Source organism: Poecilia mexicana, unplaced genomic scaffold (genome assembly GCF_051168715.1).
Source record: "Poecilia mexicana isolate PSO_F unplaced genomic scaffold, ASM5116871v1 scaffold_3, whole genome shotgun sequence".
Taxonomy (NCBI): domain Eukaryota; kingdom Metazoa; phylum Chordata; class Actinopteri; order Cyprinodontiformes; family Poeciliidae; genus Poecilia; species Poecilia mexicana.
Window position 1 is genome coordinate 14,022,583 of NW_028263372.1, and position 18,363 is coordinate 14,040,945.

Below are 18,363 nucleotides of genomic sequence, written 5' to 3' on the forward strand. Positions count from 1 at the left end.
TTTCCACATAATGTAACCGGTAGTGTTTATGATAAAAAATAAATAAATAATAATTATGTGATCGGTATCGGTATCGGTGTATCGGCCATCATGGGTGATCGGTATCGGTATCGGCAGGAAAAAACCTGATCGGCACATCTCTACCTAGCAATGATTATGACTTTATTTGTGCCTGTGCAAAAGCAGAATAGAGGGGCAAACCACAGAGTTTGTTAAAACTTGTTGAAGATCTTTCTGTCAATGAAGTGAATATTTTGGACTTCTATTTCTAGCTACCCTAGAAGTTGGCTAAGGGTTGTCAGTCTTCCTGTCCTGAATCTGACATCACTATTTCATGGTAATTGCCATTTTCAAATATAAAACTAAAGTAACAGTTCTGAAACTTATCAGTAGTCTTCATTCTGGTTTTCTGGTTCAAAAATTTCAGATTATAAATAGGGCTGACAGTGGGATATTTGAGGCTCAACACAATGGTTGCTCTCATTGTTCCAAATGTATTTATTTATTTTTGACATCTTTAGATTTTGAACTAACCCGGCTTCTGTTTGGCTCTGCATCAAATTCTGTTATCAATAATTTGATGCAGTGTTCAGTTGTCTGAACATTGATGACTGGAACTGTGTTTTAAGATTGAATTATTTGAATCATGCTCTAACTTATGAACTTCACTGGGTGCAAGTTTTATGGTCTTTCCATGATTTTGTGCTCTTTTATTGATCTGCTGCAGCCTTGTTATTAAGTGAGTCCTTATTTGTACATTTTTGTTTCACTGAAAATGTAACAGAGATTTAAGCCTCTCAATTCTGGCACACTTTAGATCATTTGCATCTAAAATCCAAAGATCTGTTTAAGGGTTGTTGCATATATTCCATGTCAAAATGTTTAAATGGAAGAATGTTCTTTTCCATGATGTGTATTATCTGGAGTCACTGGTGCCCAGATTTGTTAACTCTAATGAACATTTTAGACTTCTTTTCATACAACAGCTTGTGTAAATATTAGACGTAGAAAATCAAAGCAATTTCTATGGATGACATATTTGAATTCAAGTTAATGTCTAGGATAAAAAGCACAATTTCTAACTATTTAATTGCTTCTTATGTTAATTCTCTCTAGCTAATCTAAATTGTTTTTTAAACTAATGTATGACCAGACATCTAGTAAGTTATTTATCCAAAAGAAAGAAAATCACGAGTCCATAAATCTTAATACATATATAGTTATGGTGGGGAAAGAACACCCCTCAAATTCTGGACTTTAATGTATTTTGTACATATTTATTAAACAAACTTATGAATGTTTTTTTTCTTCCATTTTGGCTGTACCTTAATATGGAGGACTCTGTTATCCACCGGTTTCCTTACAGTAAACTGATGCACAGTAAAGAAACACAAAGTAAAAGTGCTTAATAAAATATATGATATTTTTTCATTTATTATTAAGTTGAATCAAAGTTTAACTGAGTCATCTTTGTTAAATCTATAATTTTATATATATATTTTTTCTCTTGAGTATTTCATGTTGATTCTTTCATCCATATCTGTAAAGGGGGGTGGTTATTCAGTCACACCATGATTGCAGCATGATATGAAGTTAATTTAGGATAATTGAAGAAAAAACTGAATCTCTTCTACTCTGACATTGGAGCGTGTCTAACTTTCCCCCTAAAAATCTGACCCATTCACTAAATCCAACACGTTTAATAGCAGAATAGAAACAATTCTGTCCGAGACCGTTTTGACTTCAGCCACACAAAGATCATTGTTCCGAACACTTCCCATTTCACTTTTTGTGTTGGTAAAGTTCACCACAGATCTGTGGGCAGCGAATTCGAGTGGCGACACATGAAAGTGAATTATTCCCTTTGAGGTAACACACACAGCATGGGAAGCTCGCAGTAATATCTGAGTGGCTCAGCGTGTGCCGGAGCCGATTCGTTGCTCGGTGCCATTTAGCTCATCACTTAGCTCAGTGTGTGTGAGAGCCACTGTCTGCCTGCCTGTCTGGGACACAGTGTGCATCCGCACCTGCGGCTGGGACTGCTGGCCTTAATCAGAACTAATCAAGAACATTGATTCATCTCCATTTGATTCACATTTTTAGCCCGAAAAGCACACCACACAAAGAGGCCAAACACACATGCAAGCTACCCCTGACTCTAGCTGTCAGAGCCGCGCTTTGCATAACGACAAAATCACTTTGCGCTGTTTATCCTGAGCTTAAGGTGTTCTTGACATCCCCATGTGTTGAAGTTTGGAAGGAGGACTCGGTCTTGAACCCAAAGAGGGGCGGGGCGTGAGATCCGGAGAAAAGCTGCGTCACAGGGGTGGGATCCAGAGATTCTCGGAAAACGTGAAGAGCACGCAGTTCCTACGAACTACGTGCTCTTGCGTCGCAGGCATCCCAAGATTCCCTGCATCCGCATCCCAGCACTTGGGTGGAGGAAGCTGTTTACTCTTTCTATCTCTCACTGCTGACGTCGGCGCACCGAACAATGTCATCCAATTTCCTGTTTTTCACTTTAGTGGAAAGCCGCTCTCCCACTGTGTGTGGTGTAGACTGGTGTGTGTATGTGGGTCTAGGAGCATGAGACTGAGGAGCTGACAGGCCGGAGGAGAGCAGCAGGAGGAGGAGATGTATAGGGCCGGATACATGGGGAGCAGGATATAGGGTCAGAGGCAACTTCACTAAGTAAATACATTAGACGTGTTGAATGAGGGCAGCAGGAGACTGAAGACTCTTCTGATTGCTGCAGAATCACTCTACTGTACCTGCTCCGAAACAGGCAGAGCGGTCCGAAGGAGCAAGGAAACCGTGATGCCTCATGATACGAAGGGTTCAATGAACCTCACTGAATGATTAGGAGACAGTAAAGCTTTGTGAGTTTTCTTTGTTGGAGCAACTGTGGCAGAAACGGTGAAAACCCAGTCACCATCAGTTTACCTCGGTATTTGGTCAAATGTGATTTCAATTTTGCACTTATTAACAACTTATTTGAACAGTATGTTTGCAGAATAGAGTGGTTAGACCAGTGTTTTTCAACCTTTTTTGAGCCAAGGTACACTATTTTAATTGAAAAAATCTCAAGGCACACCACCAACCAAAAATGTAAACAAAGATACTCTGTAGTCGCCTATATTACATATATAGTCATTCTTATCAAAGTGTCTTGAATAGGAATCAAATAAACACAAAAATGTATTTTTAACACATTTTACATTTTTTATTTCAAATTGCATATAACATGTCCACTTCAAAAATACACCTGAACAGTGCCACAACACTGTGGTCTTAAATTTAAAGAAGTTGTAGAAAACTTCAAAGTGTTTTACAAACTATTCCACAAGCATTCTTATAGCTGGAATACAGAAAATAATTCTTATTCTGAAAGAAGCAATAATATTTGGGAAAGATTTCACTGTTACAATATGAAAAGTTGCATACAAAATGTCAATATCTGTATATTTTGCCCATCTAGTGTGAAACCTGTGCATGTTTGGATGAAAACAGCTGATTTCCTGGCAGAAATTGAAGAAAGACAAAGTTCTTCCTCAACAGCTCTCAGTCTCTCTCTGGTTTCAGTTTTTATAGTAGCCAGGCTTGAGAAGCTCACTTCACACAGATATGTTGTGGGAAATGGACCCATGTTCTTTCCAACTACTGCTGAGCTTCACTGTCTTTTCCATCACTGTCGTCACAGTCTTGCTAGATACGATGCTCTCACCGCTACCTGTAACGTTCATGCATCACTAATTCTCTTGTTTTAATGTAAAATCAGCTGTACCTACTGCCATCTAGTGGTAAGAAATTTATATGATTACGCCGCTAGCCACTACTAACCATGGTTTTGTTCACACCGAGCTTAAGTGCAGCGGCTTTATTTCCCTCCTGTAGTAGCAGATCGACAGCCCTCAACTTAAAAGCTGCATCATTTGAGTTTGAAAACATTTCTCCGTCGTGCCTGCTGCTAGCATGTGGTTGTTCTAAATGAAAATTAACGCATTCTTCTTTGATCTACAATTTTGACATCTAATGATTCACTTCCTGCTTGAGAGCCCCCTGGTGGTTGAAGGAAAATACACAGAAAAGCTGCACCGGGCTACAATCCGCATGGTTCAAAGTTTAGGAAAACAGTAGCAGCTTATAGTCCGGAAAATACGGTACCGTAGGTGAAATTGAATAATTTCCACGGCACACCTGACGATCACTCATGGCACACTAGTGTGCCGCGGAACAGTGGTTGAAAAACACTGGGTTAGACAACAAAATGATTTATGAATTTTAAAAGTAAGAACTTGTTGCACGACTTGGTAAAGATTATGCATGCATATACTTTCTGGAAAAGAGCTGGGATGCTTATATGTGGTCATCGTCCATATTTTTTTGTAACAATGCTTCTTCGCAAAAAGTTTTTCTACTGTTGTAAAACTTACTTATTTCCATTGTAATTGGTTTAGTTGGAAGCAGTGTAATCAACTGGTGATCAGCTAAAGGACAAGGCTCCAAGCTGTTGTGGTTGAATATGGCTCTTGTATGGCAGTAGGGACCCTGTTTGTTCAATAGGTCAATGACTAAATTGTCAAAGTGCCTTGTTTGTTCATCAATCTAAGGAAAACGGAGTCAACAGCAGAGTAGGCTGTTTGGTGTTGGTAGAGAAGATTTGACAGGGTATATATATATATATATATATATATATATATATATATATATATATATATATATATATATATTTATATATTTATGGGAACAACCTACAATCTTAACTCTGCTGCTTAACCCACAATTGCCTTTTCCTTACAAAAGTGGCCCCACCTAACGGGGAAATAAAAAAAGCTTGCCAGCGGTACAAGATTTCTTGCTAAGAACCATTGTTATAGCAATGCAGTTATTAACCAAACACAAATGCTAAGTACGTTCATGTCTGCATCCCCACTAGTATTTTAATAAAAGTCCTGTAGCAAACTCAATTTTTTAACAACTCTTCCAGAACGAATTGGTGAGCCCCACTTGAACTGGTTAGTTTCCTGGAACAGACAGCTTTAAAGCATACCCATGCATTTTTAATAGGTCTGAGGTCAGAGCCATTCCAAAGGCTCACTTTTAACCCTCTTTATCCATTACAAAACCACTTATGGCGTGTGTTTGGGATCATTGTCCTGTTTGAAAACCCAGCCATTTCACTGTTTCAGATAAACAGCTGTCTGGCTGTTCATTTGTAGTGCATGTGAAGAATTTGGGGATAGCGTTCCCTCATTATGTGATCCCCTTTGTAGAATTTGCCATTTCCCTTTGGAGTGAAACAGGCCTGCAGCATGATGCTACTACAGCCATGCTTGACATTTGGTGAAATGTTCCTAAAATTGAAAGCCTCTGCTTGATTCCCCCAAATATTCTGCCATGGGCTTTTCTTTTATTGAAGTGGAAGACCATTTTATTACTAACGGTCTCCCAGTTGTTTCTTATTCAAAATTTGTTTATCCTGGTTTGTTCTCGAACATCCTTTATTCATTTTTGTTTTTGTGAAGACGCCTGAGTTAAGAGGCTTGAAGCTTAGATACAATTAAGTCTTCCACCTGGAGTAAAGTTCCAAAACAGACATAAATCTGACTTTGGTATAGATAAAGCGGGTGGACATTAAGCTTCTAGAATGGCTCCAATATCAACCCCAATGAAAACTTTTCAGCTGTTCTCAAAAACCGATATGATGCTAGGAAACTATTCAATTTAAATTATGAAATTACTTTTGGAAGAAGTGTAGACATTCAGAATAGGCACATATGGACTGGTGTTAGTCTATTGTTTGTAATCAAGCCTGAATTCAGTGCTGCCATCTGCTAATGCCATGCCACGATGGGTTGATTTATTAACAGCAAAAGGACTCCAGACTGATTATTTCATGAATATACCATGCAGCACATGAGCATACTTTTCAGTAAGCTGTTAAATAGACTTTTTTTCCCGTTTTCTGGCAATGTACGATTAATTTTTTTTTTCTTTTTTTTTTTTTTTTTTTTGAGAAACAGAATTTTAGGTTTGTATTGGCTGTTATCAAAAGAACAAAAAAAGAGTTTCCTTTTGTTAATTGCTCAAACAAATTAACTATCCCCCTGTATTCAGAAATAACTGAGATCTATCTAACATCCACCCAACTCAGAGTAGGCCACAGCAACTTACTTCAGAAGTTAAAGCCTGGAACTTTTTGGTATTCTTCCAGTGCGTCTAGCATTTGCCAAGATTTGCCAGTTTATGCCTGCTTTACTGTAGGTACGAAGCTCGATTTTAATATATCGAATCCCCTGCCAGAGTATGATTACTGCCTGTTTTAACAGCTCCGCTGCTAGTTTTAGTATACTCTACTGCTGGCCCATTATTTCTGAATATCAAAAGTTTGAAAGCATGAAAGTATTATTTGTGCAACATTTACATTGTGCAATGTTTTAAAATCACTTTGTTGCGCAGAACCAAAACTGCATCTCGTGTTAAACCAGCATATATTTTAAAGGCTCGCGTGCATGCACACTTTTAAACCAAAAACATCAAATTAGAGAACAGTTTTAAAGTTGTAATTTAAATGCAGACTTTATATATATAGCAATGTGTTATGTTTTTAAATAGAAATTTAACAGCATGTGAGCTTATTCTCATGAGACAGAGACGTTATGGCATCAATAAGGACAAACCTCTTTATGTTTTAAGTAACTTTTGTCATTCGCTGACCTCAGATGCAAGAGGCCAACATTTCCTGCTGCTCCTCAAACTTGTTGCCTTATTAACAAGTGGCCCTGTGCACACACAGACATAAGCAGAGAGTGCAATCCCTGGTGTGACTGACTGGTATAACTCAGCAACGTTTAGTAAGAGGATGGAACAGGGATTACGTCGGCATCCACACCATGTCTGTGCTTCTCCATAGCCTACTTGCTCTCTCACTTTCCTTGCTTGGTTTTGCCTCTAGTTGAATGCTGGACAGCAAAAGCCTGGCTGAATGATTCATTGCAGTGTGTGTGTGTGTGTGTACTGTATGTTCCCCTACGACGACGGCAGACTGCTTTAGCTCCGTTTTTTTGTGTGAGCGAGTTTGTGTGTGTCTCAAGCCTGCTATACAAGTTACACAACCTCCGCTGCAGTTGGATTGGCTGTGTATTTGTCAGTCAGAGATAGTAGTCTTCCTGCATGGAGACAGTAATGTGTTGTGTGCACTGCTCTTGCTAGGCTGAAGTTAGCTGGAGGCTTTGTGGCCAAACTCAATATGTCAAGGTCCCGTCCTCCACCAACTCCCCCGACATCCAGCTTTTACATGATATTCTTCTGTGTGAGCACTACTTGCAAAAGTTGCCTGGATACAGTGTTTTGGGACCGCAAAGCTATTTGTTGAGTCTGAATAAATTAAGAAGGTCAGAACTTTATTATTTTATTATTTTATTTTGTTCACTAAACATATCAGCATAAGATAGCCAGTTTAGCTGACACTTCCAGGTAGCCACAACTTGTTCCGTGAAAAAAGATAAACGAACACAGAAACGATCAGATTTTATTATTAAATGTCAACTTTGTAGGAAATAGTCAACTCTGTAGGAAAGGGGAGTGTAAATCATTGCAGATTCAAAACTTAATCTGTCTTTATTAAGAGAAGGTATTCAGTTAGCAAATTCATCTGGGCTTGATTGAGAGAGAAAAACAGGAAATTATAAAAGGAAATAATTTACTGGCTCTCTCCAATAAAAAAACAGTTTGGGGTCACTCTTTTTCTGAAAAAGCTTACTGTATTTACTCATATGTAACAAATTAATCAAGCTGAATGATTCAAAACACAACTTTTGTTCCCTCTTAAATGATGCCACATAAATAAACTTATATTGATACATTTATTTATGTGGGTTGAAAGTCTTATCATAACCTCTCTTCCAAGGCAAAACAGTTTATTCTGCTGCTGATTCTTGCTTTGTACAGTTTGACTTGGATGATTGAGGTTAGTGGAGACCAAACACATTGGCAATTTAACGATTTATTCAGTTAGCAAATAGGTGTCTCTTTAGTGTGTTGAAGAACCATACACATCCACAACAGTCTGGTACTTCCTCTCATGCTTGGTCACACAGTGCTGGGATGGTATATCATTTCTCAGTCAGAGAAAGCGGTTTTGTTGGTAAGTCTGGCGTGAAAACCAGGATAACACCAACTTAAGTGTTCAATAGGATTAAGGTCAGATCTGTAAGATGGCCGTACCATGTGAGTCTCTGATTATTGGCATCTTGGAAGATGGAGTTGGTCCATAAGAGGAGAGAGAAGGAATTATAACCAGTGTCAAAATTTCATATTGATATCACTTTTCCATGAAACTGTCTTAAATGATTATGAATCTTGGCTCCACACCCATCACACTGCCTTCACCAAACACTTCCTGGCATGATGCGGAATCATAATTGTTTCTCTTTGAAAGTATTCTACGTATGTTTTACTGGAACCAAGACCTTGGGGCAGACTCGGAGCTTGGCGAGAGGACACCAGAACAAGCTTGGAGGTGCTGCTGGCAGCAAATCAAAAACTCATAGACCAAAGAATCAAGAGCCAAAAAAGCAGACTTTTAGGCAGATTTAAGATTGTCAGGGCTGAACTTAAACTTGAATGAAGAACCAAATAATCTCATCTCTTGACAATGTAAGACGCAGTGTTACATTGCATTCAGTTATACTTTCATTATCACTGAAGCAAAACTCAAACATTCATCACTATAGTTTTGGAAAGGACACCAGGTTCTCCTAGTCAAGTTCTTACTGTGGAATTTTCCTCCACATCAGTTCTGTTTCATTCCCACCGTTGCCATTTTTCCAACACTTGTGGCATCTCTTCCACAAACATGAGGCTATCATGCGACCAGGTCCTCGAGTCTGTTCGAACATCAGATGATCTCCGAGCACCAGCTTGTAGCCATCCTGATTCCATCCTCCTTGTTTGAAGACAACTTCAACAAACAGCCCTGTGTCAAGATGACGTAAATTTGGCTACAACCGAGGGCTAATCTGCCCCGCCACCCCTGCTCCCTGCCCACCCTCCCCGCCTCTTTGTTGTTTCACAGAGCTTTCTAAAGGCTTACAATTTAGCAAGAACCGATTTGCTGCGGCCCTGGAACGCTCTGAAATTCCTCTCTGCGCTCCCCCTCACATGTGTAGATTGTTTACGGAGACGAGGAATTCTGGAGGGACGGTGGCCCATGAGGGGCTTTGGTTGCGATGGTTACTAACCCCTGAGCCGGGTTCCGTTTAGGAGGAAGGAAGCCAAATCAGATGCTGACAGAATAAAAGTGTTCTTATGAAGGGAAAGTCAAAGCAGTTAGAAATTTGTGTGCGTTTTCTCGATTTGTCTGTTGTCATTTGTGCAGTGAAAAGAAATTGGAATGCTGTTACTTTAAGAAATTTTGGCCACCCAATCAGGGATGTGCTGATTGAGTGTCGGCGTCATTTTAATGTTACCTTTGAAAACGGGGATCCTTTGGCTTCAGTATTATAATTTGTAGCATTTAAAAGGCAGAATTAAAATATATATATATATTTTTCATAAAGTAATTTGTTTTCATGAGGTTAAAAAAAATTAAATGCTTGTTGCAGTGTTTTTATTTTCTATACGAATGCAGTGTGCAATGGTGATTAAGTAATATGAAATATATAATGTACAAGTGAAAAACACCCCTCCAAGAGTAACATTTACACATCTTTTTTTTAGTTGTCTTAATCAAAGAATTGTGAAGCACTCCTAAGTGAACTGTGCTTGAGTTTTGAGTCTGGGTCGTAGATTTGGACTCTTTGTTCTGTTCCTCAGTGTGATGTTGAATGTGTAACTCTGCTTCACTGCCGTCTGGGAGTGCAGTTGCCATGGGTGTGCGTTTGTGTCTCTGCTGGAAGGTTTCAGTGGGTAATGCAACTCAAAGTCACTTTTAGAGGATGAATACAAGGATCCAGCATTTCTTTGGGCTTCAGCAAGATTTCACCCCTGTTCATGCGGTTTACTTGTCAGTTTTCTTTTTTTTTTTTTTAGCTGAATGGTGTAGAAAGCAGCTACTGCGTATGTCTGTGTGATAGAAGTAGAGCTCACAAAGTCATTGGATTTTCATAAAGCTTTTGTTTGTTTTTTGAGAGAATACGAGAATGCAATGACTGCTTTATTTGGTAATGTCTCATATAAGTAAAGATTTCTTAAATACTCTTAGTTCTAGTAAACTAGACATCCCTGTGTAATATTTTAATGTGTTGATTATTTCTTCAAGATTTCAGATTTCTTTCATATTTTGACTTTTGCTTCTTTTTATACTTGTTTTAATAGAAAAGATTTGGTTGATGCTTTATTTTTATTTTTTAAATTATTTTATTTAACCTTTATTTAAGTATGTTGAGAGCAAATTGTCATTTCGACAACCTCCTCAGAAAACATTAGAACATCATACAGCAGAAAACAGTAGACTATCAAAAACCAAAGGGGAAAAAAAACAATCAACAAAGAAAAAAAAATGTAATGATTCAGGTGTATTTCGGCTGCTGTTCAGGTGATCGTCACTGAAGGTTATTAACGTAGCGAAGACCAATTTTAAATCAGAACTTTAGACAGTTTGTTGCTTACAGCTTGCCTATTTTAATATATGCAGCTAATTATTTTAACCGCCCCAATACATTAATACCCACAATGGGAACATCCATGCCATTTGGGTTATGACTACAATATGTTTTTTTTTCTTCTTCATTTTACATACATTCGGAATTTAATATAATTTATTAATTCTGGGTTTTTTTGTTTTTTTTTTGCAAAGCTTGGGTTGTTTTCTGTAGTCGAATACCTAAAAATAGAAACAAGATGGCCGCTCTTTAATTTAACCATAACTTTACCATTTCTAGACAGAAGGACATAAACAAGGACTAGGTTGGGTTTGGAACTCTTGACAAATTATTTTGTTGGATGAAGGGCAAACTTGGCTGTTTGCATTGTAAAGACCTACAGTCTTAAGGCTGAGATGATTACTCACACAATGTTCCTCGAAAACTCTCTCTGTCTGTTTGCTCAATGACTTAAGTTGAAATAACAGAACAAAAATTAGACACGACAAGCTGCTTCCCATGGATAAAAACACGGAACCCAGTGACGGTGTTGGGCAATTTTTATTTGGATTTAAAAAGCTGCACCAATTTTTTGATAGCTTCAAATGAGACGGTTTTTTTTTTACCTGCATGCAAAGTTTTTGAGAAAAACAAACAACAGAACAAAGTACAAAGAAATTGGGGGTGCGAAATTCAACTTAAAGGTAGCAATTTAGAGGCATTACAGTGATTAACAATAAGACACCGTTAAGTTAATTTGAACTTTGTTCGTCAGGTTTGAGTCTGGCCCAAAAGAGAATGTGTGAGCATCTAAAATAGCTACTAAAAATGTGCAACAGCTTTTGCTCACTTTTTTTAGTCTTTGCACACCTTTTTGCACCTGATACATTCAAGACAGACAACAGTTTTTGTTTTTTTTCCTGTACATCATATCTCATCTGTATTTAATGTCATCGAACCCAGCTGTTTAACTGGGTATCTCTTCCGTTTGCATGTTTAGTGAAATCAGCAGTAATCATCTCAAATTCCATCTAAGTTGGAATTTTCTGTCAGTCAAAAGAAAATTAAACTATATTTCCTGTTTGTCTGTGTTTTACGCAATTTGCTTCCCTTCAGCTTTTTCCAGATTTTACACAGGTCAGGAGAAAAGGAATGTTTTTTTGTCATTGTGATTTGTAAACTCCAGACGACCTCTAAGCTAATACAAGAAGACATTTCGTGTGAAATTTCTCAGCTGTTTTGTTTCTAACTCTTCTATTCTTCTTATTTTTCAGACCACATTAACAGAGGTGCAGTTTGGACCAATGAAGCTATTTAAAGACCCACTTCAGGTACCGTAAAACGATGCTCGACATGTGATAATGCACGTAAGCCTGAAGCGCAACACCAGAAGTGCTCCAGTCGATGGTTTATGCCTGCATCCATCAGCAGCCGATTGCTGAGCATTAGAACTAAACTTGGTGTGGCTGTCAGTACTTTGTTGTGTTTCTTTAAGGATTAGCACTGAAAAACAGCTTTTGTTTGGCGTTACAATAAATCTCGAATATCTTCAAAATGCCACACCTCTCTAAGGAACACACAAGCATTCACCGAAGAGGAGGGAAGCTCGGTCGTTAATGGACGTGTTGTGTGCTACGCAGCATTGGCGCTGTCAAGGCAACGGGGCCAAATATTTGAGACTGGGAACATACCATAATGAACAATACACATTCTGGAGAACTGGAGAGGATCAGCAGTTTCGTCACCGCAGGCTGGATCTTCTCTGACGTTCTCTAAAGATACAGTTTGTTCCAGCGGCATGTCCCGCTTCTGCTGTGTGTGAAAACGGGAAAATCCCAAATTCGTAGGAAATATTTCCCATTAATCCTTGGTTCAGGAATATATTAGAAGTTTCTACCTAAAATTTCTAAGGTTGAAATATAAAAATGTACTTGTCTTTGTCATGTGAATGAGGTTATAAAAGGATTTTTTCCCCCCATTTTGGAGCCTTCTTTTCTTTTTGATAGTTTACTAGGGGTGGGTGGGATAAAACGGCTAGTTTTAAACTCTGATCATTGCCACTCCAGCACAGCTGGTGGGGTTCTTAAGAATGAAACCATCTGAATTAACGCTCCGTGTATTGTGAGTGCACAGACTCGGCCTCATTGTTTGATGCACTTGAGTTTGGCCACGGTAGGAAAACGAGGTAGAGAGATATCCCCTTCCTGTTTTTGTCACTCACAGCTGATCCTGTCGTGCCCTCCTCCTCGTTTCTCTCGCCTCACAGGATCAGGCTGGCCCTTATGCCTCTTTTCAGCCGCAGTGTTGTCTGAGCGGCATAATCAGGTGCTGCCAAATGCTCGCCATCCTTCTCTTTCTGTGACTTTTCCTCGCTCTTGAGCACTTTTCTCCTTCACTGTGCCTTTTGAAAGTTAGAAAAGCATATATATTTTCGCGTTAAAACACGGTGAATCTGTCTGATCTGATCTTGGCCTCGATGCCCAGGTCCACCACCTCTGGGGGAATGTTGACTCTCCTCCCAACATCCCAATGTGGAATTCTGATCTAATTCCCCCGTGCGTACCGAACATAGTTGCAGGAATCTGAGGTGATTTATTTACGACCTGTGCACTTATTGCTGCTTGCAGGGAAAGTACTCCTACAGTATGCGGAATATGGTTTACATTTGCAACACCTCCGTCAGACACACGCATTCGCTGCTTCTGTCGACTTTGAGCTAAATGCTACGTCGGTCGAGCTGAAATTGCCTGGTCCCCCTCTGTCCTGACTCAACATCACAGGTGCGACGCAAACTTGAAACGTGCAGAACAAGCTTCCTCTTCTTTACATTCACTCTGCTGCCTGCCAACAGTCGGAGATGACGTCTGTTTGAGAGAGTGACTCATGAATCTACTCTTAGTGCAGCACCGCTCCGGGAGGCGGGCCTAAATCTCCTGTCCAGTATTTACGCAAGTGAAGGGAAGGCAGAGGGAGAGATGGAGGGGGTTGGGGGCGGAGTGGAAGTGGAAGTGGGGGTTGCTTGGAAGCGTGGTGGCAGAGAGGGAGCTCGCTCTCAATGGCTGGCTTGATGGTAGCTGCAGCAGCACTTTCAGACGTAGCCTTGGTTTAGACCTGTTGGTGTGGGGGTGGGGGAAGGGGGGCTGCAGCCAGTCAAGGCCGCCTCGACTAATTGTGCCGTAGATCATCACGGCGGACTATAAAACTTGTGACGCACAGGAATAAGAGCTAAGCCCAATCAATCTGGGGCCGTTCACCACGGGCCCGCGGGTCAAACCGTAGGCTGATTATAGAATGACGGGCGCAAACGAGCAGGAACGCAGCAGCTGCGAGCTGCACATAGTCATCTCGGCTAATCAAACCATGAGATCAGATTACCACACATTCAGTAAGTGATTTAGACAAGTCATTTTACAAGTGAAAGCGACAACAAAAAAAATCTTCAAATCTGAGCAATGAACTTTGAACTAGAAGGGTTAGCGTGGTTTTCTGAGTCTTTTGGTGATAGAAATCGAAAAATGTGACCATTATTTATCTGCAGCCTCCTAATTTAAGTGAGTTGAGGCATTTTTTCCTGCAATTTCAGCTGAGAGTCTTTTGGTATACCTCTCTATAAACTTTGGGCATCTGGAGACTAAAATATTTGCCTGTTTTTCTTCTCAAAATGGGTTAAGATCAGATTTTGATTGGATGGTGAACATCTGTGATCAGCTCTTTTAAAGTCTTGCCAGACTCTTACTTAGACTAAGGTTGAAGTCTTTCTAAGACCTGAAAACGCGTCAGTCTAAACTTTCATTGTACCTCTGCCTCCTTGCTTCGTCTTTTACAGCTTCTTTCAGGTTTCATTACAGATTTACCCTGTAATTTGCTCCATCCTGATGCCCTTCACTGTCCAGCTGAAGAAAATCATCCCCACAGTACGACCCTCCCACCTCCGTGTCACTGTGAGGATTATGTTTATCGCGTCGATTTTTCACGAAGTAGATGACGCGTTCAGAATGTCTGGCCACGCCCACAATGTGCAATTTGTAGAGATCGTACAGGACATTTAGCATTTCATACTGTGCCGTCTATGCATAACCCATGTCACACTGCAAAATGTCAGATTAAACTATGCGAATGAGGGTATTGAAAGTGCTCAGGGTCAAGTCAAGTAGGAAGAAAATGGGGAATTAGTGCCAGCAGCAGCCACAAAACATGAAATACCCAGAAAATACCTGACACGGCTTGATAATTTCATTGGTTGTCCTTCATTGTTTTCTGAGTCTCTTACATACCTTGGAGGGAACTCCTCTGGCTTTCTTTCAACAATGCAACAAACTTGCCAGTCTTCCATACAAGCCACATTCTGCCCTTGAGGTATTTTGAAGTATGAAATATCCTTGGAGGAGGAACTTTGTTCGTTCTCCTGCTACCTTGAATGAAATAATTGACTTCTCTATTGTTGCCGATTGTGTTAGTCTTTAGTTAGGGCCAAATTAAAGCTGTATGCGTTGGTGAAAATCCTAGCTGCCTGGAGATAAAATGCATGTATATATATACTAAATATAATTTTGAAGGAGTTTATTTTTTTTGTTTTTGGTTTTTTGGCTTCCTATTTTTAGGAACACACTAGTCAACCAGCCAGTTTCTCTTGGACTTACAGGGATCCATACTAACATGGAGACGTTTTGGCCTTGGTTGTCCCAGAAACATAGAATAGCTCATGATGCCTTTGTCCTGTTGCTTGTGGGAAAACCACTGGGATTTAATTGTTGTGGTTCTTGCTGCCATTAACAATATGAGCCAATACCAACATATATTTATCTTCATTTTGTGGATTTAAACTCTTAAGGATCTTGCTCAGAAATGGAGTCTGTAAAGACGTCTGTGTGCTCCTCTTGTTTAATATTGAGTGTCTTTTAGACATGCACAAGCCATACTGGTTATAAGCCTAGATTTTATTTTTTATTAAATTTCTCTAACTTTGAACTTGTTCATTTCTAAGTCAAGTGGAAATAAAACTCATTATTATTTCTGCATATCCCCATTGTTCTCCAAAGCGTCAGTTCAGCGTGTTAAAGAGACGTTACTATGTACTATTATATTTTCCACAACCACGATCGGATACGATGCATACATTTTGGTGGACTCAATCAACCTCCTGTTGTTGATGAAAATCTCCAAACCATGACACTTTCACCTTTCAGTCAAGATCATCAAACTGATTGTTGAATTGAGATCCAGCAATCAGTTTTACTGTGTAATTGTCTGATTTACAGACAACAGTTCTTAAACTGTATATAAGACAAAGTAATGATTTTTTTAATCATGTGGCCCTGATGTGATACATGTGTGTGATTTTAGTTATTTTAACATATGTCCAGAAATGGTTTAAAAACACACATGCTGTCATAGCGCATCCTAATTTTTTATTTTCTTATTTTATTTTTTTTTGCGTGACTATATGCAAATTTTTTTTTTCTATTTTACAGTCATTGTTTTTATTTATTTATTTGAACTTATTTATTTACTTTTTCATTTTAATGACATTATGGCCTACTTTTGATTAGTTTTTTTCAATGTGCTTTTTCAACAAATTTGGCATTTTCATAGTACAGCTTAAACTACTGTGAAATAAATGACTACATGTTTACATGGCCTTGCTTATATTATGATCAACTATAACACGTATAATGCCCATCCTTTCACAACAATATCTAGATAATAAGGTTGATTTAATGGTAGTAATGTTTTAATTACGCCTTGACCTATTGCCATTTCCTGACTTAAGAAGATCAACACAAATCTGACTTTGAATGTTCTTTTATTATTACGAATTTTAAATATTACATGCAAGAAACTTTCAAGTTATATCCAAACTCTATGCACATTTTTTGATTTTACATAAGTTATTAGAAGGGCCAGCAGTTCTAGCAAACTAAAATCAATAAAGTAAAATAAACAACAACAAAAATAGAATAGATAAAATAAATGTGATCCTCATTTTCAAGGTGTTGCAATAAATGTGAAAGATGCATGTCTTTGTGGATGCCTTTCTAAAAAAAAAAAAAACAGGTCAGAACTTGCAGGAAATCTTATTTAAATAAATAAACTCACGTTTAATCCGCATGTCCTCTGTCATTTCCTTGTCTTCCAGGTACTTTTAGTTTTTGCCAAAGAGGACAGTCAAAGCAATGGCTTCTGCTGGGCGTGTGAGAAAGCCAACTACAGGTGCAGCATGGTGCGGACGCCTGAATACGCTCTCGAATGCTTCTCAGAGAAGCATCACGATCTCGTCATCATTGACCACAGACATTCCAGACACTTTGACGCTGAAGCACTGTGCCGGTAAGGCAAGCTCTCTCTTATCGCTGCTGTAATTAAGCATTTGAACTGCACGCCTCTGGTTTAATCAAATAAAAGCCGATATTGTCAAGAATATTTGTGGGTTTTTTTAAAGAAGGACGTCGGAAAGATTTATTCAAGTTTACATTCAACCGAGTTGTATCATTTGTGATAATTTATTTAATTTTTATAACTATGATGATGGTGTTATTCAGCTAATAGAAGGAAAATATTGAAAACAAAATTGAATTCTGGGAATTATTTCTTTTGTTTTTTTTTTTTGTTTTTGTTTTTTTTTATGAGCTTTAGTCGTATCCTAAATAGAAATGCACCAATCTGATATTAATATCTGTATTGATCCTGATAATAAAAATCATTCTATATCGGGTGTCGGTAACAATGTGCCTGATCCATAAGGGCCGATCTTTTCAGTCTAGATCTATGCTTTGTGCTCTGAGCGATGTCGTGCTTTATTTATTCTAAGTTATTTTAGAATTCCTAATTGCGCTTTCTGTATCATATTAGTAAAAAGGTTTGTTGCAGTTTTTTTTATGCATATTTGAAAAAGGTTGTCACCTTGTTGCTTTTGTCAGTTTCAGATTCTTTATTATTTATTTTACATTGGCTGGTTTACTGCTAATTGCACTGATTGAACAAATTAACGTTGTGTTGTTTTTACATGTTTGACCAAACTTGTGAATCAGTTGGTGTATTTAAGCGTTCTGTACTGGTGTAGAGTTATCAAATACATTTGTGATTGAGTATATTTATGTTTTTTTTGTTTTGTTTTGTTTGTTTTTTTTTTAAAAGGAAACTTTTTAAGTCAGTCCAGCACTGTTTTTCAGTGTCGGCCGATACTAAAGATACTAAACCTCTGTATCGGTATCAGAAGTGAACAAAGGTGTATCCCTGCTCCTAACTCAACTTTACAGCTCAATGAATTTGGGGCCCGTGAACCAACACATGCCAGGTGACCTCGAAGGGACCAGCTGTAGCACAACTTTTTACGAGTTTCAGTCCACATGCCCGTGCTTCTCATTATCTGTGATGAACGGCCGGCTGACTTTTCTTCGCTCTCTACCTTGTGGATTTATGTCGCCGAGTAACGAGCGGTGCCTGGCCCGTACCACTGTCTATCTTTAGCCTCGGCGCAAACCAAAAGTGCATTTACAAACATTCATTTGCCATGCCCGGACGGTATGTTAACCCTATTCATTTTTGGCCGATCCATATGTTCAGTGTACACGCTCAGGCTCTAGTTGGGGGCACTAAAGGGCCTTTATGGCCACTGGCTGGGGGAAACCGCAGGCGGACGAGCGGCCCTGTACACTGCATTCTTTCAGAGGCCTCGGCACCGCTCGCAGAGCTCCACCTCTGGGCTCTGCCTGCCTGTGAGAATCGGAGCGTGAAAAACTGAAAATACATTGATTTGATGCCACAGGCTTTTCCAACCGCC

General features: G+C 39.0%; 1 protein-coding gene across 1 annotated transcript in view; it reads left to right on the plus strand.

Moving 5' to 3' along the window:
• Nucleotides 1-18,363, plus strand: part of pde8a (phosphodiesterase 8A) — a 61,906-nt gene that overhangs the window by 25,057 nt on the left and 18,486 nt on the right. Inside the window, exons 2-3 of the mRNA XM_014990226.2 lie at nucleotides 11,858-11,914; nucleotides 16,720-16,910. Coding sequence (XP_014845712.1) covers nucleotides 11,858-11,914; nucleotides 16,720-16,910 — 248 coding nt within the window. The remainder of the gene's footprint in view (nucleotides 1-11,857; nucleotides 11,915-16,719; nucleotides 16,911-18,363) is intronic.